The sequence below is a fragment of the Eleutherodactylus coqui genome, chromosome 7 (assembly GCF_035609145.1).
Source record: "Eleutherodactylus coqui strain aEleCoq1 chromosome 7, aEleCoq1.hap1, whole genome shotgun sequence".
Lineage (NCBI taxonomy): Eukaryota > Metazoa > Chordata > Amphibia > Anura > Eleutherodactylidae > Eleutherodactylus > Eleutherodactylus coqui.
In genome coordinates, this window is record NC_089843.1 from 170,445,474 (window position 1) to 170,472,536 (window position 27,063).

General features: G+C 44.6%; 1 protein-coding gene and 1 long non-coding RNA gene across 2 annotated transcripts in view; one reads left to right on the plus strand and one right to left on the minus strand.

Moving 5' to 3' along the window:
- TSPAN5 (tetraspanin 5) overlaps positions 1-27,063 on the plus strand; it is a 144,168-nt gene that overhangs the window by 77,749 nt on the left and 39,356 nt on the right. Inside the window, exon 2 of the mRNA XM_066574014.1 lies at positions 11,803-11,853. Coding sequence (XP_066430111.1) covers positions 11,803-11,853 — 51 coding nt within the window. The remainder of the gene's footprint in view (positions 1-11,802; positions 11,854-27,063) is intronic.
- On the minus strand, positions 1,538-22,264 carry LOC136572965 (uncharacterized). The gene is made up of 2 exons (XR_010785832.1): positions 21,523-22,264; positions 1,538-5,922 (listed from the first exon to the last, which is right to left on the minus strand). It is a non-coding gene; the product is annotated as an uncharacterized lncRNA (long non-coding RNA).

The following is a 27,063-nucleotide window of genomic DNA, read 5'->3' on the forward strand; positions in this document are numbered from 1 at the left end:
CTTTTCTATGGAAAGACATAGATGTTAAAAAAAAACAATTACAGACATAAGAAAAAAATACAGAATTAAATAAAAATATATATATATAAAAGGAAGAAAATGACTCGCCGCCAACCTAAACCGTCGCCATATCTGCCCTGTATTACAGGACTATACAAATTTTGCATCAAAACATCTGATACAAAATGGGGAACTTATTGCTGTCCTTTTATTTTTAAAATTAGTATATGTACACTAAAATGAACAACTAGAAATAAAAAAAGCATGCTAAGTTTACTAATCGGTAATAAAGAGGCGTGACAAGTTATTTATATATATATATATATATATATATATATATATATATATATATATATATATACACTAACCCAGGTGACATTTCAATGTATTTGTGAAGGGCTATAAATTCTTTGGCTGGTTAACAAATAAGTGGAATTATTTGTGACCTATGATCCTCCGAGCAGCTCGTACTAACCCTGCTTTGGGACACAAGAATATACATGTAGCGCTCAGGTGTGAGGAATACCATTGGCTCACGTGGCATTACTGTTTGGTGGGGTTTCCTTTCAATACAGTTAAAAAGAATATACAGTATACTGACATATGCTAGCCAAATGTTTGCCAGAAGGGCACTCTATTGCCATACAGTTGGCTAATGAAAATCTGTGTATTAGGGTTTCTTGACGCCACTGGAAGCTATGGGTTTGACGGGAGGAACGCCCCTCTCACACCCCTAGCTCCCGATTGGCTCAAGAGCTGAAGGTCCTACTATCCTCGATTTGTGGCAGAAGCCATCAGCACTCAGCAAAATAGGCTACGTACTGTTCCCCTGCTCGCGATGCTCAACTTCCCCGGCTGCGCTGCGGCCCACAGCGCTGCACTAAAAGGCTCATGTCCCCCTGTCTCAGCTCCGTGGGATCGATTGCACTGCTCACCTCACCACCGCCTGCTCTGCAGCCCCCGGCGGTGCGCTTTAAGCCGTTCCTCAGCTCCCCTCTGCCTCTACTTGTCTGTGCTGCGCCGGTCTCTTGCAGTGGTTCAGCGCCTCCGCTCCCCAGTCCTGCGCAGTGTGCCGCTCTGTCACCTGCTGCGCTCCACACTCGAGCCTCTGCCGCTCTGGACTCTGAGCTGGAGCCGGCTGCAGTCTCCCCTCTGCTCCGCTGCAGCCTCCGCCGTTCCTATGTCCGCGGCGCTGCTTCCCAACGCTGCTGGGCCTCCCCGCTCCTCAGGCCCTGCAGTGGGAGGCCTCGGAGAAGGCCGCTGCCGCACCACAAGCTGCACCCAATAGAGCTGTGCTGTACCAGAGACCAACGAGCCGGCCGCCTGGTGAGTAACACTGCTGCGGGGGCACGGCACAACACAGTCACTAACAGCCAATGCGGAGGTAGGGGTGTGACAGGGCCATCCCTCTAGGTAAGCTCCGTCACGCCCCTACCTTCCGGTGGCGTCAAGATACACGAATACCGAAAATCTGTGGGTGTTGGCATAATTTTCCTTTGCTTTGATAATAAAAACATATTCCATGCCGAAGGATAGATTTGGTAAATAATTATTTTTTATTCAACTTCTAAGTAAAATGTTTAAATCTTTTGTAAGAAACTATATTAATGGCTGTATAAAAGTAAAAGGATATAAAGAGAAAAAGATGAGAAAAAGTAAATAATGGAGTACAATTCTAGAAGTACATGTCTGGTTAGGCATCTGATGCTGGGGGGTAGCTGGCCTCCAATCTGCTAGCTCATCAATGTGCTGTAGATGCCGGATTCCTCATACCGGATTACCCACAAACACATTTACCGTTTCTTTTGCTAATAAAATGTCTTTTCCTCCCGTTCGTCGCAGCAACATTACACTTGTTTAATTGGCTTGTAGTTGGACTGGACATCTGGAAATACGTTTCAGCACAAATCTGGTGTTTCGAGTTACTTGCAAAAAAATGTTGAAGCTACAACACTGCGAATTCTTAAATTATGCAATGATGACATTTGGCGCAACAATCCAATCTGCTAGCGTTTGTAAAAGTGAAGTAAAGCCAAAAGATGTGTCATTATTCTGAAAGAAATGGATTGGAGTAATTAATCCCTGTGCTGCAGGGAGTGTCCTTGTAGATGCTAAAAACATTCGCAGAGGTGATTGTTTGACATATTCTAGGCATCGAAGTAAATCCATACACTGCTGTATGTACAGGTCTATTCTCCTGTAACCCTATATAACTAGACTGAGGCAAGGAGTGTGGAAACATCTTCATATCTTACTACTCAGGCTGCGTCGTGTGCTTCTTTGTGAATGTACTATTTAATCATATTTTTCCATGTGTGAGATAGATAGATATGCTATATGCGATGAATAAATGAGATATATATGCGATATAAGATGGATAAATATGAGATATATATGCGATAGGAGATGGATAAATGAGATAGATATGCGATAGGAGATGGATAAATGAGATAGATATGCGATAGGAGATAGATAAATAGGAGATATATATGCGATAGGAGATGGATAAATGAGAGATATATATGCGATAGGAGATGGATAAATAGGAGATATATATGCGATAGGAGATGGATAAATGAGATATATATGCGATAGGAGATGGATAGATATGAGATGGATAGATATGAGATAGATATATTTGTCTGTGTAAATAAGCAGAATAAAAGTAATACGCAACCTCCAGCAGTCACCAGAATGTAACATGACCTGTAAGGGGGAGATATAGAGGGTCCATTCACTCAGGACATTAATGGTGGAAACAATTATGATTGTGAATGTAGCCTAAACCGTTAAGACTTCTATAGTGCAGTTCAGATTTTGACTCAAAATCTACTGGGAGCCACAGCTGATATCTGCCTCTCATTCCCCTTGTTCTGGATTATGATTTTCTCCAGCAGGCTTCGGGGCATTTTGCCGCTTCCGAATTGTATCGTGTGCACACATCATCGAACCAGATCAGACACAAATGCTGGTCTAAAACTGGGAGAGTCTCTACAATGTATAGAGGCTCAAGCCTTTTATTAGAACACATGACAACCGCCCTTCAATGGGCGTGCAACAGATTACATCAGTAACATATAAGATTCTCATTTGTCGGATCATATAGAATCTCCCACCTCTCTGCCCACCCTCTTCCAAGTGCTGATGTAGCATGGACTTTTGTCCTAGCTCCAGTCATGTCTGTGTAGTTGACAAATCATTGTTTAACTAGCTTGTGTGAGGAGTGGAAGGGGGCCTAGGTAAACACTCAGTATTGAACACAGATCTACACAACACTATGGCCCTTAACTCTTAGAGGCTTCTTGTGCAATTTCTATGTACTCAGAGCAAATACCATGATTAGATTGTGTGTGTGTCCTTTAAACTCCTCAGAGCTAAAAGTCATTACAATAGCAAAATACATTTACGTTATACAAATCGATAGACATTTTATACAAAATAATCATCATGTCTATCACAATCCCCCCTTAAAATGTCTATCCTCTAACTCTCTATCTGATTTTCACAGTTCTCTGCGCATGAGCCTATAACTGGAGCGCGTTGAAGGTTCGTTTTAGGGTCTTCAAGGGGGTGTAGGACTTGTCCACTCCTTCTGGGGATGCATTCAGCAAACTCATGGTGGGAGCGGCTTTTCCAGCATCAGTTTCACAGGTCTCTCTGACACAGAGGATAACACAGCAGACTAGAACAGAAAATGTAATCATCAGTTCACATACAACAGCGACGCCCGTCTGTGCCAGGATCCTTTACCACCCGCTCATCCATGGCGAGTGCTGGTCCCAAAAGTTAGCTCTTTTTAGTTAGTGCGGTCAGCTTCTGAATGACAAGTGCGTCTTTACCCGCGGGTCACGTGTCGTCTAGGATGTAGGTACGACAAGTCTCCCCTATCATCTTACAGACACTCCCCTTTTTAGCTAAAGTCATATCTAAGGTCATTCTATTTTGAAAAGTCATAGTCGAGGTAGGTCCTATTGGTCGACTAGTCCCTATAAGGCGTCTCTAGTATAATTTATAAACCACTGTTAATTATAATAAAACATAATTAATCCAATCAACGTTCATTTACCATAATGACCAGGAAAATGGACTCGATTCTAGTTTTAACTTGGTCTCTAATTTTTAAAACTTGTCAGGTACCCCCCTTGGCTATCCTATGATGTCAATGTATACGTGTAGATCAAAACTACCACCAGGGGTCTCTCTTCTCGCTCTAGCATAATGTTACAATACTAGTAGCGTGCACAGGTACGCACGGCGTGGGACTCCCTAATCTTCACCCACACCAATGTCCCTCCTGGAGATAGTCCTAATGGTGAACACGTCCAGGTCGCCTCACCCTGACCCTACACTACCTAGTGACAAGACTGGAAGGAACCGCCGTACCTATGCGGAAAACAAGGATAGACCAACATGACAGGATAACCACAAAACACAGACTGAGTTGGATCGAGATAAAGTAACTATTGGGGGTAACCTCATTATCCTCAATGTTGTCCGAAAGGGTGTGGAGGAGCATAAGGGCTTTACTAAGGCACACTCCCCTGTCCAATTACCCTCCAGGCGGGTCCTCTACCTCATGTCACTACAAAGCCAGTAAACGTCTCCTAAGGACTGAACCTGATTCTGTGTCCATTCCCCTCCTATCGTACCGTAGGAGGAGCAATACCCGTTGGTGAGTTCCCCAAAAATCTCCCTCCACCCTGCCTATTTGCCCGGCAGGTGTAGTTTCCAGGGTAGTCAGTAATACTCTCTCCGGTGCAAAACACTTAAGTAGTTATAGAGTATTCCTTCTTCCATTTCTTACGGACAGTGTAATTAGCGGAAATGTTCGTGAAGAGACTAATAAACCACTCTTCAGCATCTACAGGGAGATTTAGGGGGACCATCCCCGAGTGTAGTCGGGCACTACCGCACACGCAACAGTTAGACTTGTTGCTCCTGTTAGCATTGTACCTTATCAACTCCAACCAGAGATTCTGGTCAGAGTAGCCAGTCGCTACTGTCAAGGTGTCCTCAAAAGGTAGGGTCGGCTATGATCATCATGTTCGTCAAGGTCTTTATCTTACGGCGGAGGGGGTTAATTATGGGCACGGGACTAAGTGAAGGCTTCCATTCGGGTGCATCTACCATACCCCTTATTTTAAACTTCCCTAAGGGATCTGTCCTCCCGTACCGGTATGTCCCCAGACTATAAGTCCCTCCGTCCCCCGGGCTTGGATCTCCCATGGTTAATGTAAAAACCGCATTAAAACCAAGCAACATACTAAGTTCAGCCTTCCAATACCTGCTGTCCTTATTATTCTCAAGGAGGGTTATACGACTAATTAGGGATTTCCCGCTCCTATCTTTCTTATTTAAGGCACTTCGCGGTTTATAGGACCAGTCTATTCCTGTGTTACATCCCACTAATCCCCAATAATGGCAGTCTTCTCCCCAGACGTTATCAGTGGCGCGAACATATTGTATTCCCCGGGTATGTAAGTCATATAACCAGCTGGACTGAGCTAAATCTGGCCTGCGGTGGGATCTTGCGCCTAGACACGGGACCACAGTACAATAGTCGAAGGAATATGCGGCTACTTGAGCATTGAACGAGTTATACCAGAAGGTAACCATACCCTCATATTCTTCCGACTAAGGATTCCAGTTGCCACCCTCCTCTCTCACTAGCCCTAACCAGAGTAATGTCTTTGGCACAACTAAGACTGTCTCCCGGATCTGAAGCTTTCTTACAGTATGAAGCGTGGATCCATGTAAGTCTTTCGGCTAGTTTCACAGCTGTGGCAGTAGTCAGAAGCACCTGGTAGGGGCCATCAAATCGGAGCTCAGGAGGGTGCTTCCTGAGGAACTTCTTGACGCACACCCAATCCCTAGGCTGCAAGATGTGTCCCAGTGTCTGCCTCTGAGTCTGGAAGAGAACACCTGTGCATAGGCTTTGGTTAGTTCTTTAACAACGGAAATCACATACTCAGTCAACACATCAGATTGTAATTGTAACTACTGAGGATAGTAACGACCTAGCCTTGGGGCTAGCCCAAACAATCTCGTAGGGAGATAATGTATGATCCCCCCTGGGTTCATATCTAACACTGTATAAGGCTATTGGATGACAGTCTTTCCAAAGTGGCGTCATTTTTAAGTATCTTACTTTTTAGCGTGCCACTACGTCTCTCCACCTTTCCACTACACTAAAGGTGGTACAGTATGTAAAAGGCCTGGGATACACCTAGAGCAGACATGACATGTTACATTCACCTGCGAGGTTTATACCTCTGTCTGACTCTGAATCACTTCTGGTACCCCATATTCACAGTTTACCTCGTTCATGAGCTTCTTTGCGGTTACCTACTTGTTTGCCTTGGTAACAGGGTCAGCCTCCAACCTGCAAAGACATCAACAACAACAAGCACGTATTCATACTTCCCAACAAGTGGGAGCTGAACGTAGTCAATCTGCAATCCCTGAAATGGGTAGAGTGGTCCCGGCAAGTGTGATGTGGCAAATTTACTTCTGCCCTGTCTCACCCATGGCATAGATCATGCTAAACCGGACAAATGATGCAGCAGCTACAGAGAACCTAGAAGTCGCCCAACCTCTTTCAAGCTTCGTCATTGCTGCTTTACTAGGTGGGTCTTTCCGTCTATCAGCTGGGCCATCATGGGATACAGGAACTGTGGTAGGCAAGTGCTGTTGACTGTTCACCACACGCTGTCCTGTTTCTGCTGCTCCCATATTAGTCCATTTATTCTTTCCTTCCGTGCTGGCTTGTAACTGTAAAAGTCTTTAGCATATCAAAGTCCAAATTTTTTCTCAATGTCCAAAGTTTTTACCACTGACTCATGCTGTCAGTATCTTTTCTTCTTTCTTCCACGGCTTGAGGGCCGCTGCCTTTGCTATGCTGTCAGCGAGGGTGTCGTCTCTCGCCTCTCCAGTGTAGGAATCGGTGCGAACTCTCAACTTTGTCAGGTAGAAGCAGGGCCTCCATGTGACTCTGTACAGCTGCACCATTCTCAATTGGTTGTCCTGCTAAGGTAAAAAAACTGTCTGGCCTTCCATATTGGGCCGTAATCATGAGCTATGCCAAATGCATACCAGGAGTCAGTGTAAAGGGTTGCCGTCTTACCTCTCGCCACTCTACTCGCCTCAGTGAGGGCCTTCAATTCCGCTTCTTGTACTGTGACATGCGGAGGCAGAGCTTCTGCTTCTAGGACATCTTGTTGTGTGACCACTGCATATCCGATGTGGAGTCATCAATCCTCACTCTGGTACCATCTGCAAAAAGCTCAACATATGCATTATCAACAGAGGTTCTGGTTACTGTTTGCATATCTGCAGTTTCTTACCGAATTAGTACTAAATAATCGTGCTGATGTTCTATTTCACATGGCTCGGAATCTTGTAGCACAAAATAATTTTTTTTTTTTTTTTTAAAAGCTCAATAGCTGATCTACAACACCTAGATCATCTATGACCCAGATCATCTATGCCTCCCCCCTTTTGAACCGGAATACTCAATGGAAAAAAAAGAGTAATTGCGTTCAAAACTAGTAAACCAAGAGGCACAAAAACAAACACTTTGTAGGTCAAGGTGACATTGTATGCAGCGAAGTCTGAGCGAAAATCTCCTTAGAAAATTTTTTATTTTTTTTTCAGGTTGCAGTTAGCATTTTTTAACACAAGGGGGCGCCACACAATTCAAATTTTACGTCACCCAGTGTAATAGTATTTCAGGGAATGGCTACGTTTAGCTTTTACTCTCCTGTCGGAATATAATTATAGCTTCAGTGTAGACTGACACTAGAATATACCAAAGACTTAATTCATCCGTATTCTTTAGTTTTTCTTTAACATCCTACTCTGGGCAATTCAGTCCCTCTTTCTTCACATAAAAAGTAAAATTACATCACCAAATTGCATGAAAAAGTTTGCTGGGTGACTATAGTGAAATTATTTCATCTGTAGGAGCCTTCCATAACATCATCTGTCTGAGTATCCATTGGACAAGCGGGCAGTGGAAAACAGAGCCCCTGGGAACATGAGAGAGCGTCCCCTGTCATGTATTCCTGGTCTCTGCCCCCCATGCATCAACTCCAATCTTCCATGCACTATAAACCAGCTTAGTCATCTACTATGTCCCAAGCTGCATCTTCACAAAGGTTTGTTTCCCTGAACTTATCACACATCCAAAGTGGCCACATCTTGGAGTGTAACAAAGTCTGGTCAAACAAAACCTTACTTCAGACAATCATGATGTTAGCACTGGATACTGTGGCATTGGGGAATATAGGCCTCCCAAGTGCAGCAAAATGGCCGCCAGAGGCAGAAAGGGGCGGGGCTACAGATCTCCCAGGTGAGGCAAAATGGCTGCCGGAGGAACGGGCGGGGCCAGGGGCAGCAGCACTCCCAGGTGAGGCAAAATGGCCGCTAGAGGCAGAAAGGGGCGGGGCCAGGTCCTGTCCCGGATGGGGAGGGACCGGAAGTAACATCACACACCCTGAAAGTGAGCACATGGGGGGAAGTAACTTCAGGGTGGGGGCAGGCCTCACTACATTTACTGCAGAGTCACACTATGTTGGATTGTAAACATTGCAAGCACGGCCGCCATTACAGGGAGGGGCTGTAGTCAACACAAAGACATTACATTGTTCATAAGCAATACACATACCCCCCTACATGCTTTCTCCTCTTGAATCTCTTAACTACGTTATACCTCCTCCTAGCAATCTAAAAACACCTTTCTTTCTGCTAGGTTTCCTGCTCATCTTCTGAAAACTTTCTACAGCCTATCTTACCTATCCATATTCATTTCTGCTTATCTGTCCATAACCTGACATTTCTTTCTGCAACTTTTCCTGATCCTTCTCTTTGTATAACATTTCTACATGTTCAGTAAACTCTGCTTCCTTCCCTTCAGCAACCAAATCACAAGCTCTATGACCTTTGTCCTTGCTCACTTTGCTCCCCATTCTCTAAACAACCTGCGTCTATGCCTAACCTTCTCAATCTGCTCAACTCTATGCTACCTGCTTATTCTATTCTATTTGAAGTTTCTGGACACAGTAGTGTTTCTTTTGTAAAATCTGCTTTCTTCAAATCCTTCCAATATAACCTCTCTTTCCCACTCAGATTACAATGCACATTAATTCTACAAGACAAAAGGAACGGAAGGGTTAATTGGAAAAAGCTTTCAGTTCACTCTTATCAGCAGCCCTCCCCCCAATAATAAACACTGCACATTCTTTCTATAATACCAGACAGACGGGATTACTGGAGAATACCCACAACGGCTCAAGGTATATATCTCATCTACCTTTTTTAACAACCCACCGTCTAGTAATCCCCAAGAGCACTTCTTGTACACGTTCTAGACAGGACATTTTAGCTATACACAGAGACTGACGATTATTTTCAATGACCAAGAGTTTCTGGAGTCAGCCGTCACAAAGCACGGCTATACTTCACACGTATATACCTTTTCACATATGAGAACATAACACGCTCAATCATAAAAGGTAGATATACGTATCATAAATTTTCCTAACCTCACACTAGTTTACCTAGGAGCAAGTGTCTGGCGTGTTCCCTCAGACCTAAACAGCCGAGTCCGCCCTTCCGACACATTAACCCTCACAGAATTTGTCTCTTGGTCTTGTATACACAATTTTTAACCGTCTCAGACATAGCAGCCACAGCATACAAAATACCCCTAGACAGGTAACCTGGTGATTTTTCGAGTGGACAGACCTGTCTTTCAGTGAAGGTCCAGTCTGGATCAGATACAGGCAGATTTAGCAGTCAGAACCCAGATCACATCGGTAGATTTACATAAAGCAATCTTACCGTGTTCTGTAGATTTTCGGGCCCCTGAGTTCTGCGTGCCATCTGCCGATCTCTGTACGTTCCAGGCTGTGACCTCACAGATCCACTCGCCCACCCAGGGACGCCACTGTTCTGGATTATGATTTTCTCCAGCAGGCTTCGGGGTATTTTGCCGCTTCCGAATTGTATCGTGTGCACACATCATCGAACCAGATCAGACACAAATGCTGGTCTAAAACTGGGAGAGTCTCTACAATGTATAGAGGCTCAAGCCTTTTATTAGAACACATGACAACCGCCCTTCAATGGGCGTGCAACAGATTACATCAGTAACATATAAGATTCTCATTTGTCGGATCATATAGAATCTCCCACCTCTCTGCCCACCCTCTTCCAAGTGCTGATGTAGCATGGACTTTTGTCCTAGCTCCAGTCATGTCTGTGTAGTTGACAAATCATTGTTTAACTAGCTTGTGTGAGGAGTGGAAGGGGGCCTAGGTAAACACTCAGTATTGAACACAGATCTACACAACACTATGGCCCTTAACTCTTAGAGGCTTCTTGTGCAATTTCTATGTACTCAGAGCAAATACCATGATTAGATTGTGTGTGTGTCCTTTAAACTCCTCAGAGCTAAAAGTCATTACAATAGCAAAATACATTTACGTTATACAAATCGATAGACATTTTATACAAAATAATCATCATGTCTATCACACCCTCACCTCGCTGTCAGCAGCCCCTCACTGCAGCGCACAGAGCAGCCGTCCCCTGGTAACAGCTACTAAGCATTGTGGCCGCCAGTCAGGTAATGCGGAGGTGGGTGCTCCACCTGACCGTCGGCCGCGGTAGTGGTGGCCAGGTGAGCGGCTCTGTGCACTGCAGTGAGGGGCTGCTGATTATGAGAGGATAGGCAGGCCAATATTGACTGCAGATCCGCAGGTGATTTCACGCTAAAATCCTCACCAATGGTGCCGGTCCTGATTCTGACTTTGATGCGACAACGTTGCGAATTCTGATGTGGAATTTTCTGCTGCAGAAAACCCCAGCTCTTCTGCCAGATGTGAACAAACCCAACAGTGAGAAATGACGCAACTTACAATATGTTGTATCACAAATGTCTTCGTTTGTACAACTCCTATGAATTTATGCCTTGCTTAGAATTTGAATAAAGCAGGGACACCTGGGGGGACATATATCCGCAGGATCAGATTACACAGGGTTTGTTGTGTTTGGCCTTATGGCCCTTTTATACGAGACTATTATAGTTCAGAAATGTTCAAATTCCCCCAGGGATCGGGATAATTGTCCCGTGTAAATGCATGCAGCGACTGCACGACGGGCCGTGTAAACAGCAGCCATTCCCTCCTGAACAACTGTCTGCTTACAGTGAATGGAGGCGGGTGGAGGGAAGAACGTTCTCTGGCCCGCTCCGCCTCCATTCCAACGATGCTGTGATCAATGCCAGCATAAGAGCGAGCATCACTGGGGCGAGGGTTGGACATCGTTTGCCCATCAGCTCGTCCCGTGTAAATGGACCTTTTGAGACACACAGGTCTGTATAGAAGCTGTAGAAACTAAATGGTGGGAAATCTTTAACCAAGCCTTGCAGAATTACACAGTTCCTTCATTTTGTTATCTTTGAAGCATTAAGATAATAAACACTTTTTTGTTGCAAATGTAGAAATAATAAAGAATTTAAAGCTAAATTCTAAGCATCCTAGGACTGGGGGATGGGGGGGGGGGGGCGGAGGACGTCCTGTAATAGTAATTGTACCTTTAATAGAATCAGAACTTGACCACTTCCGATGTCTGCTAAGCATCTAATCTCATGCTGATGTACAGGAGCTAGGTTATTGCACCATAGCTTTACCCATGACATATCATTGTGTACAAGATAGACAACTGACACATTCGGCTCTTCCCCCGGACTGTATGAGATGTAGTAGATGTCTAACCAACCACTCTTCTTTTGTCTTTCAGTTCTTGGGGATAGCCTTTCTGGGAGTTGGCCTGTGGGCATGGAGTGAAAAGGTATGTTAATGCTACGCATTGTACTTCCTGTCCCGACCATACGGTATATGAAGCCAGAGCTTTACAGACTAGGATTGGATTTTTGGCTAAACATTTTCTGTTCAATTCTCTAAGTAAAATGTCTTTGTCTCCATTTTGTCTTCTCCAAATTTCACCAAAACATGATTGAACCAACTCCGAAAAATCACAGTGATATGAAATGGGCAGCCGAATGGCAGATGAACCTTGATGCTGATTCATACAATATAGGACCACAAAGATATGTTTGCCATCCTATAATGGATGATGATTGTGGGTCTACAATGGAAAAGGACTGAAAAGTAATTATGACAGTAAAATACATTGTAGCATGCAATTCCAAGTCGCTGCATCTAAAGCTAACAAGACAACCCTGTGCAGCCCTTAAAGAGTAACATCCCAAATAGTTACAATTTATCACACTCTTGTACAAGGTGGAGCGCGGTAATTTGCTAATTTGGGAGTGAACTAAAAAAATAATGAACTTGTAAAAACTTTATTTTATATTTTATTTACATTGAACAGTAGTGGAATTTACAAATTATTTGGTTTTAAATATTGTTTCTGGCAAATGTTGACCTTCGCTATCCACACACTGCTGCATACGTTTTCGGAAGTTCTCATGCACTCTTTCAAGCATGTCGACTGGTATTCTGGCAATCTCAGCGTCAATATTGTTCCTTAGGTCTTCCAGGGTGTTGGGACGGTTGCAATACACCTTAGACTTCAGGTAACCCCAAAGGAAAAAATCGCATGGGGCTAAGTCTGGTGAGCGTGCCGGCCAGTTAAGATCACCCCTCAGAGAGATAAGCCGTTCAGGAAACGTTTGCCTCAAAAAATTCATGGTAACTCTCGCTGTGTGTGCAGTGGCACCATCTTGTTGAAACCATGTATCCTCTAATTGCATTGCCTCGAGTGCTGGCTGGAAAAAATCCTGCAGCATAGTTAAGTAACGTTCGGAATTCACAGTTGCCGGAAAAAAGTAAGGACCAATGATGCCTACTGGTGATAAGGCGCACCACACAGTGACGCGGTCTGAATGCAGAGGTCTCTGGTGAACTTCTCTGGGGTTTGTATCGCTGCAGTACCGCATGTTTTGTTTGTTTACACACCCACTGAGGTGAAAATGTGCCTCATCAGAAAAGAGCACAATTGCGTCGCGAGGTATGGTTGCAAGCATGTCTTCACAAGATGTTCGTCGTGTAACATAATCCCGTGCTGACAATTGTTGGACCACGCACATTTTATACGGGTGAAAATTCAGTTCACTATGAAGAATCCGGTGGAGAGAACGTCTTGAAATTCCACTACTGTTCAATGTAAATAAAATATAAAATAACGTTTTTACAAGTTCATTATTTTTTTATTTCACTCCCAAATTAGCAAATTACCGCGCTCCACCCTGTATAATACTATGATCAGTTATACACCTTTATCCGTACTAACCCTTTCCAATCCACTGTCTGATGTCTAAAGACATTCTGATTGAAGGCTGTACAGCTCCGATGTCGGAAGACGTCCGGCAGGGTATTCTTACTGTAGATTACTGGCCGCTCTGTTGTCAGGGGCCTCTCCAGCATGTCACATACTCCAGTACTGGCTCTAGCCTGCAGATGGCGCCATTGTATAATGTCAGAAAGAGAAAGCTCCCTAGGAAACCTTGAATCCAAAATTGGATTGAAAAGGTTAACTTCCCACTCTTCCATGGATTGGCACACCACTTCCTATCGTAGTTTTTTTTCCTTTTGCTTTTTATAGAAAGGTGGACATATGTAATATGCACATCCATTCCATAAGCATATCATCGCTTTAAATATTTGTTCATGTTAAATTCATAGGGTACTTCATTGCATTGTAGAGAGTGAAAAGATGAGTGGAGCGTCCCTTTTAAATGGGAAAAAGTCTATGGTGAGGGTATATTGGAGCCCCAAACTATGTTTAGGGCAGTGTGCTAGAAATAGGTGCAGCCGGTGGGGTAAACCAGTGGGAGGTGAAAGGAAAAGCTAGTAATGGTGCATCCTTTTTAGTGAGAAGAGAGTCCAGTGGCAGGAGTTAATAACCTGACTTCTCTTTATTAATATGACTGTAATGTCCCAGAATAACATGCTGGTCCCCTCCATAATTGTCATACATGTGCTGTCTCATGTGGATGCACTGTGCAAAGCTGTCATGTCAATTTCTGTATGTGTGTTGCATAAAATCATTGCCTGTCAGCTCTGTCTGCTGAATCTATGTATTCTATTGTATCATGTGGTACAAGTGAGGTGATACATGTGTGAGTGTCTGAGAGCGGGAAGGGGTCCATCTTCAGGAGCAGAGTGCTAACACAGAGCACCTTTAGCTTCCATGTTGGTGAAGATGGAGGAGAGGGAGAGATATCCCATAGCATCTGGAGAGTGGATGTGAGAGGGGTGAGGCCCTTCCAGATAGAGAGAGCACGCAACCCCCCTAGGTAGCTGTTCACACTACAGGCATTTTTCCTGTGTGGCCTTCTACCGTTAGGATCACCACACAGAGGTACTTAATTGTGACACCCACATGGATGATGTGCGGGGTGCATCTAGGCTAAGCCATATTTCTGAATAATTTTGTCTGCCAAAGTGTATGTGGAGTGACCACTACCCTTTACCTCCTCTGGAGTGTTCCCAAATTCCAGGACCGATGACATATAGATAATGTGCGCTATAGGGCCATATGTTTCCTGTGTATCCTCCCTACCTCTGAGCTTTAGCCTGTAATTGCAAGTGAATTGTACCTGTAACTATCTGTTTTTTCAAGTAAAGTTTTACCGGGCTTTAACCGTTCCTAATGAACTGAGGTGCTATACCCAAGTCTCTGTGGTATTGCTCCGCCACTTAGATTACCGGTGTGTAGAAACAATGGTGTCACGACATGATATATACTACTACCCCCTTCATCCCCTTATTGGCACTCCCAGCCAAAGGAGTGTCGAAGCTTGGCTGCAATCTACACTGGCCTTGGTTATGTGTCATCCCTCCGAGACTAGAGCATTGTAAGTGCCACCATGACAGGTCAACACTTCACCCTCCCAGCTCTTCACGTTAGCCTGGTGCCCTGGATCACCCCCCTGCGGTGTTGCACAACCAGCAAAAACAAATGCGTTTTGAGGCATGAAGCCTCTTCTTCAGTGACAAGAATATTTATGACTAGTGGTAGAAACAAAGAGAGGGGGAGGGGAGGATAGAAGCAGGTGGAAACAAAAGAAATGAGAATAAAAATCAAATGAGTATATATTGGTAACAGACACACAGTTTTATATATACACTACTGTTCAAAAGTTTGGGGTCACATTGAAATGTCCTTATTTTTGAAGGAAAAGCACTGTACTTTTCAATGAAGATAACTTTAAACTAGTCCTAACTTTAAACAAATGCACTCTATACATTGCTAATGTGGTAAATGACTATTCTAGCTGCAAATGCCTGGTTTTTTGTGCAAAATCTACAAAGGTGAATAGAGGCCCATTTCCAGCAACTTTCACTCCAGTGTTCTAATGGTACAATGTGTTTGCTCATTGGCTCAGAAGGCTAATTGATGATTAGAAAACCCTTGTGCAATCATGTTCACACATCTGAAAACAGTCTAGCTCGTTACAGAAGCTACAAAACTGACCTTCCTGTGAGCAGATTGAGTTTCTGGAGCATCACATTTGTGGGGTCAATTAAACGCTCAAAATGGCCAGAAAAAGAGAACTTTCATCTGAAACTCGACAGTCTATTCTTGTTCTTAGAAATGAAGGCTATTCCATGCGAGAAATTGCTAAGAAATTGAAGATTTCCTACAACGGTGTGTACTACTCCCTTCAGAGGACAGCACAAACAGGCTCTAACCAGAGTAGAAAAAGAAGTGGGAGGCCGCGTTGCACAACTAAGCAAGAAGATAAGCACATTAGAGTCTCTAGTTTGAGAAACAGACGCCTCACAGGTACCCAACTGGCATCTTCATTAAATAGTACCCGCAAAACACCAGTGTCAACATCTACAGTGAAGAGGCGGCTGCGGGATTTTGGGCTTCAGGGCAGAGTGGCAAAGAAAAAGCCATATCTGAGACTGGCCAATAAAAGAAAAAGATTAAGATGGGCAAAAGAACACAGACATTGGACAGAGGAAGACTGGAAAAAAGTGTTTTGGACGGATGAATCCAAGTTTGAGGTGTTTGGATCACAAAGAAGAACGTTTGTGAGACGCAGAACAAATGAAAAGATGCTGGAAGAATGCCTGACGCCATCTGTTAAGCATGGTGGAGGTAATGTGATGGTCTGGGGTTGCTTTGGTGCTGGTAAGGTGGGAGATTTGTACAGGGTAAAAGGGATTCTGAATAAGGAAGGCTATCACTCCATTTTGCAACGCCATGCCATACCCAGTGGACAGCGCTTGATTGGAACCAATTTCATCCTACAACAGGACAATGACCCTAAACACACCTCCAAATTGTGCAAGAACTATTTACAGCAGAAGCAGGCAGCTGGTATTCTATCGGTAATGGAGTGGCCAGCGCAGTCACCAGATCTGAACCCCATTGAGCTGTTGTGGAAGCAGCTTGACCGTATGGTACGCCAGAAGTGCCCATCCAACCAATCCAACTTGTGGGAGATGCTTCTAGAAGCGTGGGGTGCAATTTCACAAGCTTACCTCAACAAATTAACAGCTAGAATGTCAAAGGTGTGCAATGCTGTAATTGCTGCAAAAGGAGGATTCTTTGACGAAAGCAAAGTTTGATGTAAAAACAATGTTATTTCAAATACAAATCATTATTTCTAACCTTGTCAATGTCTTGACTCTATTTTCTATTCATTTCACAACGCATGGTGGTGAATAAGTGTGACTTTTCATGGAAAACACAAAATTGTTTGGGTGACCCCAAACTTTTGAACGGTAGTGTATATAAAACTAATAACAAAATGTGACATAAAAATGCATAAAATGAAGTTTTGGTATGTAATACAACCCCAATATAAATACATGACTTTTAGTACTGGATATCATACAGCATTTAACGTTCATACAGGGGCGCTCCGCCAGCCTTTTGCTCTGTACAATTTTAATGTAATTAACATTTTTAGCCTTTTGAACGGCCATTATGCTTTTGTTATTATATTTAGCATTTGTGAATGGTATTTATTTACCATAGGAGTTTTTTTCATATACAACATCCATTATTAAAATATTGTATGTTTATAGGGGTTATATTACATGCCTAGATAGCATGTTTATGTTTTATACCTTTTATATAAAAGGTTTGTATACATGTACTACGCTATGGTACATTACACGGCCCTTACTCTATATTGCTTTTCATTTTATTGGTCACGTGGAAGGACTTGTTATATGTTAAATGCATTAAGGCAATAGTTGCCGAAGTAGTGTCCCTTTCAGCACGTGGCCACAGCACTGTCCGACTACTCTCCCCTGCCTGAACCACAGCTTATTGCATTGTCAGCTACTAATCATATAGGTGAAGGGCATCATGTAGTATTAGTTCTTTGAAACTGATAGATAATTCAGATGTTTTGTGTTTCCACACCCTGTATGAGATTTACTATACTACCATATTATGATACATTTGCTATATAATTTTTAGACTGGGAATGATTTCCCTTTTTTTTTTTTTAAGTTTTTCTTACAAAACTTCCTTCTTGAAGTTCATTTGCAAACAAGTATACAGAAGTTGTATCCGGACTTTAAAAAGTTTGAGACCAGCTGGGCTACTCTAAGTTCTCCTTCAATGTCAACTCCGCAATGTTGCAGACTTTAGACCTTTTTTTCGCTTTACTTTTCTTTCTACACCATTTCTGCCTCACTGACATTGTAACTGACAGCAAAGAACAGCTTTTATCTATAAGCCACAGGCAGCTAATGGATTTGGCCAAAAGGAGCAGATGGCACATGGCCCCATGGTAGTTGCCAATGTAATGACTCATTTCCACTTACACTTTTCAGTGCATTGTTGATGAAATGCTCTTCTATGTAATCAATGAACAGTGACCGTACAAAATCCGCTTTGTGTTACTTTCTAACCGTATGGTGAAATTTGCTCATTTTTTGCTGAGCCTCCATATTTTGTATTTATATATAAAATAACATTTACATAGAGAAAAAGAAAATAGTAGATGCAAGTTCATGATATTTAAGATCCGCCTCTCTTTTTTTTTGGCATAGCGGCACATTTATAAACCTATTTCTGAAGTTAGAAAAAAAAAATTAGCAAAGTTTTGTGCAAGTGGGCATTGAAGCAAAAATGTGTAACTATTTTTTTTCTGCGCCGGCTCCACCACTTTTTCAAAAAGCAGAAGGGGCTTGTAAGGAGGGGACCTTGATCGACCGATTTATGTATCATTTACACCAGAAATGTATGCCAGGACCTGGCAAACATTTCTGAGAAGTCACATGAAGTTGCTGGGGATGAACTTAATAACTGAAGAGACGTGTACCTCTTCATGTATTAGGTGCACCGGGAAAAATTGTACTAAGCCGGTGTCGGAAATGCCTGTCTTAGTAAGTTTCTCACTCGCGCTGTATTAAGACGGACGAGGATGAGTTGTGCCCAAGACTCTCAAGCTGTGGACATTGGATAACCAATTCTGATGTATGTATCGGACCTGAGTAGGGCATGCAGCAAGTTTTATCATGTGGGCCATCGGACCATGCAAAAATGCTCATGTGTATAGTCTGATTGGCTGTAATGGGTCCAAAGGGCTCCACGGACAGCACTCAAATGGGAAAATCAGCCATCTGTATGGGCCCTTACATCTCACTAATGAAATGAAAATGAAATACTATGCTAGAGATGTTCCCTTTATAGAGGATCTTTCTGCATTCCTGACTTGTCTGTTTTTAGTAAATTTTTGTATTCCTCGTGAATTGACAATTCTGCAGCATGTTTTTATCAGAACTCTACATTCTGTGATTCCTCTGTTATTCCTCCTAGAAATTGACAAGTGGGTGTTACCATGATCCTTGTTAAAGGGGTGGTCCCCACACCGTCTAATGATATCAGCACTGCTTAGATCGTGTTAGAGTTGGTGGGCACGCCACCTACTGGTCATACCCAGCTGATAATCTATTCATAAATTTCTGGGAGGAGTGGCAAAGGAACTGGACAAAGCGGCGTTCTAAGGCCTCCTTCCCACGAACGGATTTACGCCGCGTAAATCCGCGGCAAACATCCGCTGCGTTTCCCCATGCTATTAGGTTCTATTGAACCTAATAGCACAATGCACACGATGCGTAATTCCACCGCGGAATTACGCACCGTGAAATCTCCCGTTCTCACCCGCAGCATGTTCTATTTGCTGCGGGTGTACGCGCTGACGGCTTCCATTGCAGTCAATGGAAGCCGTCCGTTCACGCTATCTCCCGCTGCAACCAGCGGAAGATAGCATGAAAAAACGCTTCCCCGCCTACCGCCGCGCGTCATATGACGCGGCTGGCGCGTCACGTGACACGGCCGGCCGCGTCATGTGACGCGGTGGGCGTGTCACATGACGCGACGGCGGTGGGCGGGGAAGCGTCTTCACGCTATCTTCCGCTGGTAAGTATGGGGTCTCTGGGGGGCGCCGTGACGGGCTTCACTGCGGAATATTACGCGGCGGAGCCCGTCACGCTCGTGGGAAGGAGGCCTAAGAGTCCAGAATTCTTGTCTTCCCCATTAAATAAGAATTTACTTAAAGGAGGCATGTCGCCATTCCTGACACGTCTGTTCAACTGGCATAAAGCTGTGCTTGCATGTATCATTTTTGTTGTGTTTTTTTTTTGTTGCCAAAAGTATAAAACGAACTATTTTCTAGCTTTTTAAAAAAAACAACAACCAACACAACTGTGACAAAAATGGGCCATGTGAATACGGGCTTTGGAGGTCTCAATCCCTTAGATTTTTTTTTGACCAAGTACAATTGAGAAGGGTGCGGCTTATTGTGGTCCACAGCCCACCGCTGACGACATGACTCTAGTTTGTCTTTGCACATTAAACGTTATGAATTGAAACTTATTATTTTGGCTAAGCAACGAGCAGGAAAGAGAAAATGTTGACCATTTTTCATGAAAGAACATCAAATAATATTAGTATTTTGGCATCTTTTGTAAACCTGCCCATGACTTCAGCACCCCTTCTCTGTGTGCTCTGATTTCAGGAATATTTCTCATTTCGACGTATTCACGATTTGTTCGCTTACAAAGTGCCAAGTACAAAATTAAATTTCACTTTCCAGTCTATTCAGATCCGATCCAACTAATATAAAGAGAAGGAAAACCTATGTTTTGTGTTTAGTAGAAACCTTAGAAGATGGATTAAGCTTAAATGAAGGTCCTTCATGAAATACATACTGCCTGCCTGGCACGGGGCTGTGTCTATGCAATGCATCATATATAGCACAGGGAGCAGCCTGCGGGGATGGGTTGGAATAAAATGCATTTACAGTATGTCCATGGCAAGAATTTTCCAATCAACCCAAGTTATTTTGAATCAATACGGTTGTAGACTGTTTTACATATAAAGCATTCCTATCAGTAAGAAAAAACATTATAATCCTTCCTTAGGCAGCTGTGGATAATGTAGTGCAGCCAAAAATGTTGTGTATAATCTACATATTTGGTGTCCATAATGCATATATTCTCTCTCAATGCTTACTGAGTGTGTGGGGTAAAAGCTATACTGCGTGCGCTGACCAATCAGAAGTCTCCAGCCACCCCCCTTCATAAGGCTGTATTTATGAGTACGACTGACCTGCAGTCAGTACAGATGGGCTGGACATCGTTATAGCGGACGGGAGCGTTGGGGCCATGGCTGGCTTCATTGAAATTAATGGGAGCTGAAGCCAGCGTTTGTTTACAGCAATTCTGCCTCCAACACCGGAGTTGGACGTAGAACCGTTGATTTCAGTGGGAGTGAAGCCAGCTTTGGCACTTCTGCTCCCATCTCCTATGATGACATCCAGCCCGGCTGCATTGACAGCGCGTTGCTTCTGCATCGTCTTCCTTGTCAGTCGGTAATGCTTGATCAGGTGTCCCCATTGTCCTCTGTGATTGGTGGGGTACCTGGTAAGGAAGTGGCACTTAATCGGCAGGGATGATTTAGTGAATCCTGCACTGATCAGGAGATTGGGCCTGATGACCCTGGTGGTTCCTTCCAACCCTACCATTCTATGAGGGTGGGGGATGTGAGCTGGAGATGAGAGGATCTAGTGCTATGCAGATGGTTGTCCTAGGCCTTGGTGGAATGAAGGGAATGCCAGTTACTGCTAGGCAAGTTGGCCAAGAGTATGATTGACAGACTGTAGGTCTGCCACTGACACTCCCATGTGACAAATCTAGGTCTTGGGGACAGTTTTGAATTTCTATGAGAACCCTCACACCCAAACAGTTTGTGTGAGCAAGACATTTACTAGGAGCTGCAGCCATTGAAAACAATGGGCGATACGATGTGAGGGCATGCACAAAGATGAGACAATCGATGTGGGGGAAAAATCACATGTATGACACCATTTAAAAGAATGGAGTACATATCCGTGTGTCTCGCAACACACAAATCACGTTCGAGAATCTTGGCCGTGTGAAACTGGCCTCAGTCTCTTTTACTATGAGGTGCTTTCAAGTTCTACGGTCTGATTTTTTCTTCTAAAAAACACCTACTTACCCCAAAAAGCAGAAAGCATTGTTGTTACTCAACATGATCTCCCTCTTGACGTATACATTTTTCTCAATGTTAACACCGCAAATCCATGCCCACTGGAAAATTGCTGCTGCGAGAGCAGCATAACTGGAAACTGTGTGACCGTGGAGAGCGCCCTTCATCATTGGAAAACATTGTAAGGTGCAATGGCATGCAAGCCAGGAGCAGGAGGTATCCCTGGAGAAGGGCCGCCCCATGACCTTGAGCATTATTTTGATGGGAGATCCCATGTGTAGTCTTCTTCAGCCCTTTTTTTTGCAATGCAGGTAGAAATCATCAAGGCCCCTTCATAGGATGCGGTCATCGCCGTGAGTGAGGATTATGTCTTTGCTGTCCCAAAACATGGCCACTATCATTTGCTGAGCAATGGTGGCAACCTGGAATATCTTCGGTGGCAGTCGGTCTGCTTCCATTATGCCAACTACTGTTTGGTTTGAGGATCAAAAAATGGCATCCACGTTTCATCCATTGTGACAGTAGACGGAATGAAGACACCACTCATGCTGTCATCGTGTGTCAAGATCGCCTGGCTCATTGTCACGTGCGCAGCCTTATCATTCGCAGAACCCACCTGGAGGAAACTTTCCACATCTTCAGGTCTTCATGCAGGACGGTCTGCTTAAATCCTTCGGAAATGCCAACTTTTCAGGCAGCCTCTTCTACAGTCAATCGGCATTCTTCCATAACCAGTTGCTTCACTCATGCAATCATGTTGTTAGACCGGCTGGTGCATGGCCAAGGCTCTCTTTGGTTCATTCTCACACAATGTCGTCGTCTTTGAGCTGTCACACCCATGACACACATTTTTCATGTCAATGACCCCTTCACAGCACGTCTTACTCAGATGATGATGGATGTCGATGGGACTCCTTGCACACAGTGGAAAAGCAAGTTTGCTGATTTGTCAGCACAAAAATGACATTTTAGGTAAATAAAGAAATTTGCAGTTTTACTACTTATCAACTGGGCTATCACAATAAGCACAAGTTTGTTGAGCAGCTCTTATAAGCCCAAATCAATCTGTTCAGCTCCCCCTTATCTATAGCAAGCTGCATGCAGGTGTAGGACACCATGTTCAAGGTGACAGGCTCACTGGACGGCTCGTTGGCTGCCCAAATACTTGACGTAAGCATTTTACAAAGGTCCGATGCGTAATCTATTTACATACGCCTGTTTCTCACAGCTGGAGGTACATGAGGACAGCACTACTTATATGACATTAAAGGGAGTTTTTCATGAAGATTTGCAGCATGATCATTCAAAATTCTGTCAGATGCTTCCTAGCAAAAGGAAACAAATTGCTTCTTCCAGCGTCTGATGCAAATGATTAATTGTCCTGCGGCAAATCTCAGCAACCGAAAAATGTTCCTTTTAAAAGTACAGTACACGTAGTTAATTAATAGAAAATGGCCTACAGGCCCAGGCAGGAGTAGAGTCCTGAAACTTAGACATGTGTCATCCCAAGTCCTCCTTCGACATCTTGAGATTCTCTGATGCACAAATTAACTTTTATTCTGGGTATTTCAGCCTAGATTTAGTGTGCATAGTAATCAAGCTTTGAAGGTAAAAGAGCCTTTAATATCAAATGATACAGAACATTCAAGTTAGCCTGAGGGTTATAAAGTGGTGCAGCGGTTGTTCAACTATGCCCGGGTACCCTGTGCAGATTGTGTGATCCGTCACTATATGGTCCCTATGGGCGGCATGGTTCCATGACTGTATCTTACAGAGCTGTAAAAGCAATTCCATATAGGTGTATGAACTCTCTACTGGACGTCTGTATGTCACAGATTTAAAGGGCCGTTACAGTGAAAACACATTTTTCATCCTCTTTCACCCCTCACCTGATTACCTGCCACATTCCGGAGGTCTTCTCTGTCTATTGCAGCCACTTCCATGCAGTGCAGCCTCTTGTCTGATCTTGTGGGGAGAAGTAGAGAAGGAGAGGGCTGCAGCAAACCTGGTGGTATTGGAGGCTTTGGTCCCAGATGAATGTCTAGAGACCAAAAATGCCCTAGGAACGGCTGTGAAGAGTGAATGGACTGTGGAAGTGCTGCCAAGCAGGTGAACCCACCAAAGTGGGCACAGCCGATGTGCGAAGAGGTATAAAAAGAAAAGACTGGTAGATAGGTGCAACTTTCCAGAAAATATGCTGCATCTTTTTTGGAGAGTTTCGCCAATCCACAATTCTTTTCTTTATATAGCTCTTCACACATCGGCTGTGCCCACCTTTGGTGGGTTCACCTGCTTGGAAGCACCTCCACAGTTCTGCATCTTTTCTGGAGAGTTGTGCCTATACACTAGTATTTTTTTTCTATAGCTCTTTACACTGTCTGATCTTCTGACTGAGATTTTTTTTAACTTTCAGTTCTATATTATCCCATGATGCATCAGCTCAGCATTAACTAAAGCTATGCCATTTTTTCCTATTGCGGTACAATTTAATTATTTTTAGCTTCTATAGTCTTTTAAATAAGTTACAGACCATACGTATACAATCAGAAGGATGAGCTGTGATCTCCTCTATTATAACCGTTTGACAGTAGCTGTGTGATCCTCAGTAACTGTGACTGCTTGTGTCCCCCTGTAGGCAATTGCTGTGCTAGATCCATGTAATGGCATCACACAAACTGAGAATCTGACTAGAAAATGAATCCATAACACCAAGTAGATCTGAGCTGGTCAGAATTGAGATCACATGACTATCGGAGGAAAAAGAGGCCAAGAGTTTCAGACACAAAAAAATAACCAGGGTAACACAGATTTATTTATTTATCATGTAACTAACCTTCCAGTTTATATTTGAGCCACATATATACTGGGGGGATAGCTACATAATGAATTTTTAAAAAATCATCGGAGTGGCCCTTTAAAGGGAACGTATCTTAGAGATGAGCGAACGTACTCGTCCAAGCTTGATGCTCGTTCGAGTATTAGGGTGTTCGAGATGCTCGTTACTCGAGACGAGTACCACGCGATGTTCGAGTTATTTTCACTTTCATCTCTGAGACGTTAGCGCGCTTTTCTGGCCAATAGAAAGACAGGGAAGGCATTACAACTTCCCCCTGCGACGTTCAAGCCCTATACCACCCCCCTGCAGTGAGTGGCTGGGGAGATCAGGTGTCACCCGAGTATTTAAATCGGCCCCGCCCGCGGCTCGCCACAGATGCATTCTGACATAGCTCAGGGAAAGTGCTGCTGATGCTGCTGCTGCTATAGGGAGAGTGTTAGGTGTAATATTAGGCTTCAAGAACCCCAACGGTCCTTCTTAGGGCCACATCTGACCGTGTACAGTACTGTTGAGGCTGCTTTTAGCAGTGTTGCACTTTTTTTTTTTTTTGTATATCGGGCGTGCAGAGCATTGCGTCCTCAGTCTGCAGTCATTGTACATAGTATAGGGCCAGTACTGGTGAGGCAGGGACAGTGGGAAAGGTGAAAGAGATATACTGTCTATATAGGCAGTGGGCTTTTTCAAACAAATTTGGGAAAAATACTATCTTTGGGCTGCCTGTGACCGTCTTGAGTGTACTGCATCTCTGCTGGGGGTAGTAGTCCTAATTATTACGCAGCTAAGTGTTACAGCAGGCTTGCGCAAAATTGTTTCCTGGCTCTGCGTTGCCCGTTACATCACCGCCGTCATCCCGTCCAGAGGGAAATCGTATACATATATACGCTGCCTACAGTATCTGTCTGCTGTCTCAGCTCAGCCTTTAAAAAAATAGAAGCAAAATACTTAAGGCCTACTAGTGGCCTATGGACACTTGACTGCTTCTGCGCTGTGAATTCCACTAGCTCAGTCATACGCACCTACGTCTCACTACAGGCTTGCGCAAAATTCTTTCCTGGCTCTGCTGTGCGTTCCGTAAGCGAAGTCAGCCTCCAACCACAGGCCAATAAGCGGCACATTTAATTACAGCATTCTGTTTCTGCACTACTGGTAATACACCATGCTGAGGGGTAGGGGTAGGCCTAGAGGACGTGGACGCGGGCGAGGACGCGGAGGCCCAAGTCAGGGTGTGGGCACAGGCCGAGCTCCTGATCCAGGTGTATCGCAGCCGACTGCTGCGGGATTAGGAGAGAGGCACGTTTCTGGCGTCCCCAGATTAATCTCACAATTAATGGGTCCACGCGGTAGACCTTTATTAGAAAATGAGCAGTGTGAGCAGGTCCTGTCGTGGATGGCAGAAAGTGCATCCAGCAATCTATCGACCACCCAGAGTCCTATGCCGTCCACTGCTGCAACTCTGAATCCTCTGGCTGCTGCTCCTCCTTCCTCCCAGCCTCCTCACTCCATTACAATGACACATTCTGAGGAGCAGGCAGACTCCCAGGAACTGTTCTCGGGCCCCTGCCCAGAATGGGCAGCAATGGTTCCTCCCCCACCGGAGGAGTTGGTCGGGACCGATGCCCAACCTTTGGAATGTTCCCGGGGTCCGGGGGATGAGGCTGGGGACTTCCGGCAACTGTCTCAAGAGCTTTCAGTGGGTGAGGAGGATGACGACGATGAGACACAGTTGTCTATCACTCAGGTAGTAGTAATTGCAGTAAGTCCGAGGGAGGAGCGCACAGAGGATTCGGAGGAAGAGCCGCAGGACGGTGAGGTGACTAGTTTGCTAAGCCTACTGAGGAAAGGTCTTCAGAGGGGGAGGCAAGTGCAGCAGCAGGGCAGGTTGGAAGAGGCAGGGCCAGACCAAATAATCCACCAACTGTTTCCCAAAGCGCCCCCTCGCGCCATGCCACCCTGCAGAGGCCGAGGTGCTCAAAGGTGTGGCAGTTTTTCACTGAGAGTGCAGACGACCGACGAACTGTGGTGTGCAAGGTTTGTCGCACCAAGATCAGCCGTGGAGCCACCACCACCAGCCTCACCACCACCAGCATGCGCAGACATATGATGGCCAAGCACCCCACAAGGTGGGACGAAGGCCGTTCACCGCCTCCGGTTTGCACCACTGCCTCTCCCCCTGTGCCCCAACCTGCCACTGAGATCCAACCCCCCTCTCAGGACACAGGCACTATTGTCTCCCGGCCTGCACCCACACCCTCACCTCCGCTGTCCTCGGCCCCATCCAGCAATGTCTCTCAGTGCACCGTCCAGCCGTCGCTAGCGCAAGTGTTTGAGCGCAAGCGCAAGTACGCAGCCACACACCCGCGCGCTCAAGCGTTAAACATGCACATAGCCAAATTGATCAGCCTGGAGATGCTGCCGTATAGGCTTGTGGAAACGGAGGCTTTCAAAAACATAATGGCGGCGGCGGCCCCGCGCTACTCGGTTCCCAGTCGCCACTACTTTTCCCGATGTGCCGTCCCAGCTCTGCACGACCACGTCTCCCGCAACATTGTACGCGTTCTCACCAACGCGGTTACTGCCAAGGTCCACTTAACAACGGACACGTGGACAAGCACAGGTGGGCAGGGCCACTATATCTCCCTGACGGCACATTGGGTGAATTTAGTGGAGGCTGGGACAGAGTCAGAGCCTGGGACCGCTCACGTCCTACCCACCCC